The sequence below is a fragment of the Medicago sativa genome, chromosome 6, assembly GCF_051527215.1.
Source record: "Medicago sativa cultivar Bolivia chromosome 6, Bolivia_mono, whole genome shotgun sequence".
Lineage (NCBI taxonomy): Eukaryota > Viridiplantae > Streptophyta > Magnoliopsida > Fabales > Fabaceae > Medicago > Medicago sativa.
In genome coordinates this window covers 79,653,848-79,665,621 of record NC_140754.1, presented here as the reverse complement: position 1 = coordinate 79,665,621, position 11,774 = coordinate 79,653,848, and the positions used below count along the sequence as shown (strand labels likewise).

General features: G+C 33.8%; 2 protein-coding genes across 2 annotated transcripts; both read right to left on the bottom strand.

Annotated features, from left to right (window-relative positions):
* Positions 1-1,310: 1,310 nt before the first annotated feature.
* Positions 1,311-2,874, bottom strand: LOC146917187 (uncharacterized protein At3g17950). The gene is made up of 2 exons (XM_085718968.1): positions 2,488-2,874; positions 1,311-1,989 (listed from the first exon to the last, which is right to left on the bottom strand). Exons 1-2 carry the CDS (start codon positions 2,569-2,571, stop codon positions 1,513-1,515), a joined length of 561 nt encoding a protein of 186 aa, XP_085575094.1. The 5' UTR covers positions 2,572-2,874; the 3' UTR covers positions 1,311-1,512.
* A 2,826-nt stretch (positions 2,875-5,700) lies between these two features.
* LOC146917186 (nuclease) lies at positions 5,701-11,122 on the bottom strand. Its single transcript, XM_085718969.1, has 3 exons — positions 10,542-11,122; positions 7,329-7,554; positions 5,701-6,921 (listed from the first exon to the last, which is right to left on the bottom strand). Exons 1-3 carry the CDS (start codon positions 10,968-10,970, stop codon positions 6,404-6,406), a joined length of 1,173 nt encoding a protein of 390 aa, XP_085575095.1. The 5' UTR covers positions 10,971-11,122; the 3' UTR covers positions 5,701-6,403.
* Between the last annotated feature and the right edge of the window lie 652 nt (positions 11,123-11,774).

The window sequence follows — 11,774 nt, the reverse complement described above, 5'->3', positions numbered from 1 at the left end:
ATTATTTTTCATCAAAATATCTTTACTTTAAATTAATTTTTTATACTAAGTAAAAAATAAATAATATGATAAGAAGACTAATTAATCATTTCTTCCAGAAGATGATCTTTAAATAATCAGACTCTAAAAAGATAAAAATGTTATTAGTTTATGGGCACTTAATGAGGGAAAATACTAGTGAATGAGATGAAGACACTATCCATGTTGTCCATGGTTATGAGCAAGCTCAATAAGTGTGTTTTTTTTTTTTTTTGAGAGAAAGCAAGCTCAATAAGTGTTAATACTTCTCTTATACCAACAATTCGTGAGACAAGTTGATTTGGAGGCTAACTTCAGTTTGTTAGTTTAACGGTTAAGTTGGTTTAATTTACATGTATCAATAAGCTAATTGATTGATGCTGATAATCTAAAGGAGTATAGACCATAGTTCTTGATTACAAAATTTAAAGTTCCTCCTCATGTTAATCATTTTATATGTAAACTGTTCCGAGCTGGGTGCAGACCCAATCGGTATGGCAAAAGTTGTCACGTGTGCCACGGTGTAACTAACGGTGCAATCATATCTCGTTCGAATCATGACCCTTTGGTAACCTTCAGACAACAGTCCATGTTTCATGTCAGGTATCTCACAACTGCATAATTGTTTTGGTATTCAAAGCTCTTGGCATATCATCTATATTCTATATAAGGGACGACCCATGCGCTTGTGAAAAATACATTATTTTTCCATGCTTCTAAACCTCTCGGCTCTTAAAAAATCGTCACTAACTTGAGCGTTGGAGTCCTTAAAAGTACATCTATATTCTTGCATAGACAACAGTCTATGCAAGAATGTTCATCTTAAGGTTTAGAGAAAGTGCAAGAAGTACACGTAAGATGGGATGATGTCATTTTTTGAATTGGATTCAAAAGTTGTGCTTGATGATAGTATACAACAAATGCAAGAAGACAATCTTGACTTTGTTTTTCATTCAAATTATCAATGTAGCTTTTATGAAGAGGACTAGTCAATATTGTTGCTAATGCCCTTAAAAGGGTGGTCATAATCAAGAGCTTATTCTCATTTCTTTTTTCTCCTATTTCATACACATTACCAAACTTATCCATTCTAAAATGAAACATATCTCCTTTTGTCAAGCAAAAAAAAAATCAACCAAAATTTGTTACTCATCCTCATTTCAATAATCATTTTAATATTTTTTACCTTTCATATGATAAGATCATAATGTGGACCACCACCATATACATGATACACATGGTTGATGGTTCCATTTCCATCAAAAGAAGAAAAAGGAAAAAAACACAAAAAGTTAAAAAAGTTAAAAGCCAAAACATGCTTTTTTCCACTTAATCCACAGACAAAAAGAATCTCATTCTACCAATAACCAATTAGCTAACAAATCAAACAAACTCCAAAAATTAATTAACAAAAAATTAAAATTAAATAAATAAAGCCACAAAAATATCCAATTTTTATAAGTAAAAGAAAAAATCAAAATCCCAATTTTACCCCTACCCAGCACCACCGCTACATATTCCGGTGAGCGACGCCGGAAACCTATTACAAAGACTCACCGCCGGCGATTCACCCCCGCCAACATCTCCCACCGGCGGAAGAACCCTCCCATCAGCAAAAAGCTCCCTCCCACCATTCCTCTCCTGATGACCAACCACCATACCCTCCATCTCCACCGCCGTATCATAAAACGCGCCGTCGCCAAACCGCCGTTCCACCTCCAAAAAATCTCCCAGCGACGCCGGTCTTGCATCACCTTCCCTGCATAGCTGCCACCACCTTCTCCGCCGTTCCGCCGCCCCCGCCACGGCGGCGGGTTTTCTCTTCTTCTTGGGTGCAATTCTATTGGATCCACCGGCGCCGGAATGTGGGTCCCGGTGCTGTGATGGAACTCTGAATGTAATGGCTGGAAAACTCACTCCCATTAGTGTCCCTAATGTTGTGCTTCTATCATGGAAGAATGATCCTGTGGACTATACAATTCAAAAAATACCCAAATCACAAAAATCATTAATTTAGATTCATTGATTAAAAAAGATTCAAAATTTTGATTTTAGAAATTTTTGGTTGTTCAAAAAATCACTATATTGATTGATTGAAAAATGCAAAAAAAAAAAATCATAAAAAAAGGAATTTTTGAGAAATTTGTGTGTATATGTGTGTGATTTAGAGTTTGTTGATATTGAATATTGAATTAATAAGTGAAATTTTGATTCTTGAAATTTTGGGGTGTTGAAAAAATGGAAATTTTTGAAAAGTTTGTGTATGTATGAGATAAAGATTAAAGAATTTGATGATATTGAATAAATTAGTGAAAAAAAAGTGGAATTTAGATTCTTGAAATTGTAGGGTGTTAATTAAATTTGATTCATTGACAGAAAAAAAAACTAAATTTTTGAGAAATTTGTGTGTATGTGAGATAAGAGTCTGATGAAATTGAATATTGAATATTGAAGATTGAAAATATATACCTCAGTGTCAAGATCAGAGGAAGAAATGGAAGAGATGGAGGGTGAAGAAGGTGGTGGAACCAAATCATTAGCTGGATCTAACATTGTTGTGTTGTGGATTTGTGGTGAGAGAGAGGTGGATTTTGGAGGTTTTAGGGGGAAGGGTTAGTGGCAATATGAATACATGTCTTGAGTTTGTGGTTTTATATGTAATAACTAATCATAGTTTTGGGGGAGAATAGATGGGAGAGGAAATGTTTGGGGATTCATGAAAAAGGAATGGACTGTGTTTGAACTTTTGAAATTGAAATGATTATATTATTGCTACACAGCTTGTGTCATGAGTGTTTCAACTTTGGTAGGAAGATGATGTGAAGAACTCAAATCACACTAGAGGTACACTAGTCTATTTTACAAGTAATTGATTTATATTTTTTAAATGTGTTCAACTTTTGAAGTCAACGTCAGTATTTTGTTGATAAATAATACGTAAAATCTTTAAAATTTGACGATTGTTTTCATTAAAATGAACTATTGAAATCTAGATCATTTAAATTTTAGGGTCTTGCTAACGAGTGCCCTCAGGGCAATGATTAAGGAATCTACAAATAGAAACTTTGTTTTGGAAATATAAGATGTCACTTTTGATTAAATAATTGCACAACTTTTTCATCAAAACTTACTTATTTTGGATGCTTAACCAGTGTCCTTGAGGCATTTGTTAACATTCTCCTAAATTTTAATATGCGATAATTTAATGGAGGATAAACACTGTTCACACAAGAAGGTAATGCGGTTAATTTAATTTCTTTCCATTTCTAATTTTTTTTCTAGAGAATATTTTTTCCATTTCTACTTGGTTAGTTGAATATAATATAGTTAAATATTGAGCCTTTTGAACAAATTTGACCAACAAAAAAAATGTCAAGGGAAGGCCTTGAGCTTGAGCCTTATTGGCTTATATATTAAGTTCTGTACTGGAATAAATTATAGTAATTTACAACAATTTTTAGCACCAAGTATACGACAAATATTATAAGGGTATCATCTAGATAAGAACACCATGTACAAAAGACATCACTGAATTTAATTTACTAAATTACGATAATGATAGATCAAGCCAGAAAATTGACAATGATAGATAATGGCCCTATCTATCACCTAACATTTTTTTTTTTACAAGGACAAATATTTTATTAAATAAGATATGAGTCTAACACCTAACAATTTAGTAAAACTTTTCTGATAAATTGCTTAGCCTCCTTTTATGATAAACTTTGGGTGAATAGAAGGGTGAAAATCTTAGACATTTCACTTGTAGAGTTAGATTAGTTGCAAAAGGCCCTTACCGATAAACCAAAGAAGAATACAACCACACCATGTGCAATTAAGTAAAATTATGAAACACTATATTATGCTTTAAGAATGGTTAAGGAGATCAATTTAATAATACATTCTTGCAGATTAATATCCTTTTAGTATATAATATGAACCACTATAATATGCTTCAAGTAAATGTTAAAAGAGAACATCAAGAGACTTTGAATCTGAAAGTTCGTTTTGAAGTCCCGCTAATGCCTTTGGAAGGAGGTAAATATAAATCTCTTTGTAAGTGCTCTTAAGGTTTGCAGATCTCCCTTACTTTGGACATACATATGATTCCCCGCCCTCTTTCAGTAATAAAAAAAATTAGTGTTAAAGAGATCAATTTAAATTTTAATATTAAACTCTGAAACATTAATTATGCGCAGAAGAAGCATTGATGCAAACAAATGTTTAATTTTAAAGAGTGGCCAGATCTAATATAGTACTATTAAAGAAATATTAAGATTTGGTGTTGATGAATTAAATGGAAGCAGGGATATAAATTATTGATGCTTGAATACTGTAACAAAGTTTACAAAGCTGAAGGTTATAGTTGTAGTAGCATGTGAAAAAAAGTGAAAAATATGCTGTTTGATTGTGGAAAAGAATCCACTTTAACCATCTTTCATTTATAAGATGAATTTAAAACTTTAATGTCTGAGTTTATTTAACAAGCCTTACCGAAACATTTTTTTTTAAATTGAATATCTTTCGCGTACGCAACTACAGAGACTAATTTCTCGAGTCTTGTGGGACTTAAATGGGCAGCAAACTCTCCCTAAGAATTTTAACGCTTCTGCATGTTCAAGACTGGATTCAAACTCAAGACTTTGGTTAAACTAGAAAAACTCGTATCATCTCATCTAAACGTTATTGGGTCCAAAACAAAATGTTTATTAAACAAGTTTGTATGTATTTTTTTATTCTAAAATTGATAGTAATTTATTTTTCATTGAGCTCAAACATGATTTATGTATTAATAGTAAATTAAACGAAAACGATAGTTACAAAATGTTGAATTTAAGTCAAAGCTAGGTTTGAAAGGACTATCACATGATGTAATATCCCAACTGATATAGTACAACAAATCTACATGACCCAACTAAAAGGTGAACAAATGCTTAATGAACTTTGTCACTTTAGATAAACTTCCTCTCACTATCATCCAACTACAAGTGACAATTGGCAAGACAGAGTTAGAGTATTGAACTAGTCAAGTAATCACTTTAGACAAACTTCCATAAAAACAATACTTTAAAAAAAATGAACTTACAACAACTATACGAGTTTTTATAAATAACAGCATTTTGTATAAATTTAAACTAATTTTTTCCAAGCTTTTTAGAAACATCTTTAAGCTTCCCTAAAAAAAAAAAAAAACATTTTTAAGCTTATACATAAAGACTTTGTGGCAAGCGAAAAATCACAAATGCTCGACGGATTAAACAGTTGAACCAAAACGAGGGTACAAAACAGTTAAACCAAAACGTGGCACATGATAACTGAACCCATTTTGTAATTTTTGGTCCCTGCAAAATATTTTGTTTTTTAAAAAGGTCCCTGCAAAATTTTTTGTTTTTTAAAATAGTCCGTCTAGGGACTATTTTAAAAAACAAAAAAGGAGGGACTATTTTAAAAAACAAAAAATTTTGCAGGGACTAAAACCAAAACGAGGCTATTTGCAGGGACTAAAACCATATTTTAGCCTTTTTAAAAATAATTAATATGATGATGTTGTGAACCCAAATTTGATTGCATCAGTCATCAATCACACAATCAGGGAGATCGGACGCGTCCAAATCTAGACCATCCAATTGCGATCAGACAACTACTACTACGTGCAGTATCAAGGTTATGTGGTGGGTGAAGTTGTGAATAACGGAGTAAAATGGTTTACTTTGACATGTACATTCATTAATACTCTCTTTCTAACATAACTTGAACATTACAGTTCAATTGGGAAGTTCCTGGCACACAGATACATTGTTCATACTGAATCCAAAGTAGCACCACAAAAATACTGAATCTCAAGTACCAAAACTCCAAAATATGACATTAACATGATTAACCTTGCAACCTAAGTCATTTTCCTGTCATTGTACCTTCGTTTTCCCTGGCATTTAATGTCACATATGCAAGTTATCTATACCAGCAGATTCTGTACATGGTCCCATGAACAAATTAGTGGAGTATACTATACACTAACAGTACATTTTCAGAGCTTCAACCATACAATGGAAATCATGGTCTGCCACATAATTCTCTGTATTAGTCATGAGGTCTCTGAATTTTTTACTGCAATAAACAATATCCTTATCATGTTATACCTTGGGAAGGATGGAAAATCCATTTCCCCTATACCAAACTCTGAAGGGTATAATCCACAATGTAAAAGTTAAAGGCCCAAGTTTTTATGATGAAATGTGATCAACATGCATGATGCATGATTCTAATTTATGAACAAAATGCAAACGTACACTGTCCAAGTATAACTCAAGGACTCAACAGGTTTCTACTATATCTTGAATATCTTGAGAAAACTTCAAACCTGACCTGAGAACTTAAAGAAATTTTACATGGGGGAAATATCCTGGATAAATTTGTTCCACATTTCAGCTGTAACAGAGACCCTTAACTGTGAAGCGAGTGCAATTTCTTCAGCATCAAAACTAAGACCCTGATACTGGTTTTGTGTCTCATCATTCGATTTTGGATCTACTTCCACCTCTATTGGAGGTAGTGATTCCTCCATTGTAAATGATGCATCCTTTTCATACATCTTAAAAATCCAATCATCTGGTTTCTCCCCGCGAATGTAATTGTGTAATGCACAAGCTGCCACTACTAATTTTACTTGTGTCTGTAATGGGTATGAAGGAGCTGCCATCAATATAGGAAATCGCTCCTTTAAAGCCCCAAAAGTTCGAGCAGTCACACTTCGTAATAATGAGTGCCGTTGATTGAACAGTTCACATGCATTCTGTGGTTGGTAACCATTAGGGAATTCCTTGGAGTGATAAGGAGTACGAGGATATGGAGCAATGAAACCTGGCACATTTGGAAATTTGTTGTCTACCAAGTAATATTTACCTGTGTCATAAAACAACGTTTTAATCCAATATTTGAAGAGTTATAAGTGTATAGTAATCATTTGTCCCTTAAATTTGCATCAAGCTTCATTATTGTTATACAAGTTTTATTTATCCCAATTCTATCTTAAACTTAACAATAATAGTTGCAATCTTTTCAGGTCGCCTGACTTTACCATCTACTAACTATCAATCTGTTACAGCTATAAGTATATAACTTCAATTCACTGCAGTTAATACAATAGGTGATAAAAAATGATTCAGAGATTTTTATTTTACTTTTCAAACCAAATTAATGGACATACGCAAAGAGAACCTAACACCCAGTAACCCAACATTTGCAAAAGACAGAACTCCAAAACAATTGCTAACCAAATCATAATTGCATTTTACAGATAAAAGTATTACCTTCAGGAACCTGCAATCTATTCTTTCTAGTTATTGCTGAATTAAAAACTTGTAAGTTTGAAGCAGATCCTTCCCAGCCAGCTAAAACATAACAAAACTTGAGGTCAAATGAGCAAGCTGCGAGAACATTTTGGGAAAGTAACCCGTCCTTATTGCGGAAAGGTCCTTGCTCATCCACACCAACGGTCACAGGTACATATATACCATCAATTGCTCCCACACAATCCTATTAAAGAATAATAAAAAAGTGAGACAACTGTTGTCAATCCTAGATCACAGAAAAAAATGAGTTTGTTCAAATTGAACTATGCTACAGTGCCGCTAGAGTTATGCTACAGCACTATAGCATAGCAGAATTTCAACAAACCGCTATTGTTCGGAGATACACAATTTAGATACAAAGTGTTGTCAAATGGTGCTATAGCACTTTAACATAGCGAAATTTGAACGGGCCTCTATTTCCCGTGATCCACGGTTGAGAAGACTTGGTACCAATGTTGTCAAATAACGCGCTATAGCACTATAGCATAGCGGAACTTTAACAAAGTGTTATTGTTCGGCACTACAAGATTTAGTATAAAGTGTTGTCAGACAGTGGCTATAGCAGCCCTATGACACTTAAGCATAGCGGAATTTGAACAAGCCACTATTTTCTGTAAACCACAATGACAACACTGTTTTGTATTAAATTGCATATCACTGAACGGAACAATAGATAACGATGTAGCACCTATTTGAAACACTGAGTGAGACAAAATCAATCCCAAACATTCAAACAACATGCATATCAAACTAATTTATAGAAATCTGACTTTAAAATATGGATAGAATCTAGAATATTCAGAGTGTTGTCAAATAGCGCCTATAGGAGCCCTATAGCAAGCACTCCAGCGCAGCAGAATTTGAACAAGCCTCTAATTTTCATGATTCAGGATTGACAATACTACTTTGTACTAAGTAACGTATCATAAACCAATAGCAATTTGTTTAAATTAATTTACACTACATATTAAAATTTTAGCAACAACTAATATATGCAATTTAATAGAAAGTGTTGTTAAATAGCGGCAATAGCAACCCTATAGCAGTCCAGCGTAGCAGAATTTGAACCCAAGATCCACAATTGACAATACTGCTTTGTACAAATAATGTATAGCAGAACAGTAGTAATTTGTTCAAATTAATTTACACTATACTATAGCATACCGGAATTTTAACAAACCGCTATTGTTCTGCGATACGCACTTTAATTCAAAGTGTTGTCAAATAGCGGCTATAAAAGTCGTATAGTCCTCTAGTCTAGCGCTAAAGCACTATTTCCCGTGATCCACAATTGACAACACTGATTTGTACCAAATAGCCTATCACAAAACAATAGCGATTTGTTCAAATTAATGTACACTATACTGCATCGTATCAGTGTTTTAACAACCTGTTATTGTTCGGCAATATGTGATTTGGTACAAAGGTTGTAATATAGCAGCGATAGTAACCCTATAGTACTCTAGCCTAATAACACACCGCTATTTCCAGTGTTCCACGACCGACAACATTGCTTTGAACCAAACACAGTATCCAAGAACAATAAAAAAGGGAGACCAGTGTAGTAAATTGAAGATAGCTAAAAATAGCAGTTTGTTCAAATTCAACTATGCTATAGTGCCGCTATAGCCACTATTTAACAACATTTTGTACCAATGTTGTCAAATAACGGCTATAGGCATAGCATAGCAAACTTTTAACACACCGGTATTGTTCTAATATACACGGTTTAGTATAAAATGTTGTCAAATAGTGGGTATAGCCGCCTTATAGCATTTTAGCATGGTGGAATTTGAACAAGGCGCTATTTTCCGTGATTCACGATTGGCAACATTGCTTTGTACTAAATAATGCATGTATAGCAATACAATAGTAATTTGTTCGAATTAACTTGCACTATATTATAGCATATCAAAATTTAACAAAACACTATTGTGTTGCCATACACGATTTAGTACAAAGTGTTGTCAAATAGCGACATTAGGATCCCTATAGCACCTTAGCCTAGCGGAATTTGAACGAGCCGCAATTTGCGTGATTCACAATTGACACTACTTTGTATTAAATAGTGTATCCCAGAACAATAGCGATTTGTAAATTAATAAACTTTTGTTGTTATATGCTATTAAATACAAGTGTTGTCAAATACCAGCTAAAGCATTTATTGTACTCTAGCCTAACCACAATCCACTATTTTTCGTGATCCACGATTGACAACACTGCTTTGTACCAAATAGTGTATCGCAAAACAATAGCAATTTGTTCAAATTAATCTACAATGTATTATAGCATAGCAGAATTTCGACAAAACGCTATTAGGCAATAGTGTATCGCAAAATAATAGCAATTTGTTCAAATTAATCTACAATGTATTATACACAATTTAGTAGTACATAGTGTTATCGAATAGTGTCTATAGCAGCCCTATAGTACTCTAACCTAATAACAAACTGCTATTTCCCATGATCCACAATTGACAACACTACTTTGTACTAAATAGCATATCACAAAACAATAGCGATCTGTTCAAATTCCACTACACTTTCAACTATTTAACAATCAATCCCAAACAACATGCATATCAAACTAACTAAGCAAAACCCTACATTGGTTTGTACTAAATAGTGTCTAGCAGAACAATAGTGATTTGTTCAAATTAATTTACACTACACTACATCATATCAGAGTTTTAACAAACCGCTATGGTTCTGATACATGCGATTTAGTACACAGTGTGGTCAAATAGCGGCTATAGCAGTCCTATAGTACCTAGTCTAGCGCCAAGGCGCTACTTCCTATGATTCACAATTGACAACACTGATTTGTACCAAATAGTGTATCACAGAACAACAGCGATTTTTTCAAATTATTTTAGACTACACTACATCATATCAAAGTTTTAACAAATCGCTATTGTTCTGCGATATGCAATTTAGTACAAAGTATTGTCAAATAGCGTCTATATCAGCTCTATAACACTCTAGCCTAATTACTCAAAAAAAAAAAAAAAAAAAAAACTCTAGCCTAACAATAAACTGCTATTTCTCGTGATCCACAATTGATAACATATCGCAGAACAATCACGATTTGTTCAAATTCCACTACACTAACGACTATTTAACAATCAATCCAAAATAACAATCATATCCAATAAATTAACCAAAACCCTACCTTAAAATACGGAAAAAACCTCTCATCTTCCGCAATCATCGAAGCAACATCCTCCCCTGGAGGCTGAAAATACTCTTTAGAAATCGACATAACGGCATTCAAAACATTATTAAAATGCCGACTAATCGTCTCACCGGAATAATGAAACATCTCTTGAACACCTCTAATTCTCAAATTATGACCAATAATAAACAAAAAAATAGCTAATTGTTCTTCAATTTTAATCCTATTCGTGTCGCGTAATAAACCCTTGGTTTCTAGAATATCACATAGTTTATAGAATACGACTTTGTCCATTCGGAAATTTTCTAAACAACGTTGGTTTGGTCCGTTGAGTACTTCTTCGAAGAATTTTGTCGAGGTTGATGATGAACGTTGGGGGTGTTTTGGTTTAGGGTTTGTGGTGGGTTCTTCGTCGGAGGAAGGCATTGTGGGAATGGGAACTGGAAATGGGAGATGAAAGAGGAGGAGGTGGACGGGGTTTGGAGATGTTTGTGGTGGCCGGTGGGAAACTCCGGCGGTGTTTTCCGGTGAGGTTTAGGTTTTGCGTTTCGGCATTTGAGCGTTATGAATTTAGGGACAAGTTCTGATACAAGTGATTTAGGTCGACTATGTTCAAACTCGAACAGAAATCGACTTGTATACAAGTTGAGATACCCACTTATGCACTTAAAAAAAGATAAATCAAATATGTTGAATTTGTATCGATGAATTTTGTTAATAAAATAATAACAAATGTCAATAAATATTGTTCTAGCAATCAAATGGGATAAGTTTTTCATAGAAAATTGTATAATTGTTGTTTTTGTAAGTCTTTGACCGACGTTTTTTAGATATGTTTCCTTATTATGAGTTTCTTAAACAATATCCTATTAAAGAGTCATATATCGGATAAAAGATGGTTTGAACATGTGTTTATAATGAGAGCAATCATCACCTTACAAATAAGTTTTGTGGGGGCGTGTTAGGTCCAACCACGATTTTTAAAATTAGATATCTCTCTATCGGGTCACCCGTCATCAGGTTAAAAGATGACTTGAACATGTATCAGAGCCTCTCTAAAATTCATTGAACCACCTGTCATCAGGTTTCTGCTATCAGGTCACCCGTCATTTATGTCCACAAACCAAGCCAAATAGTGCTGGTCGTGAGAGTGTGTGTATATAAGTGAGTGTAATCCTCACATCACAAGCTGATTTTGTGAGAATGTGTTAGACTCAAATACACTGAGTC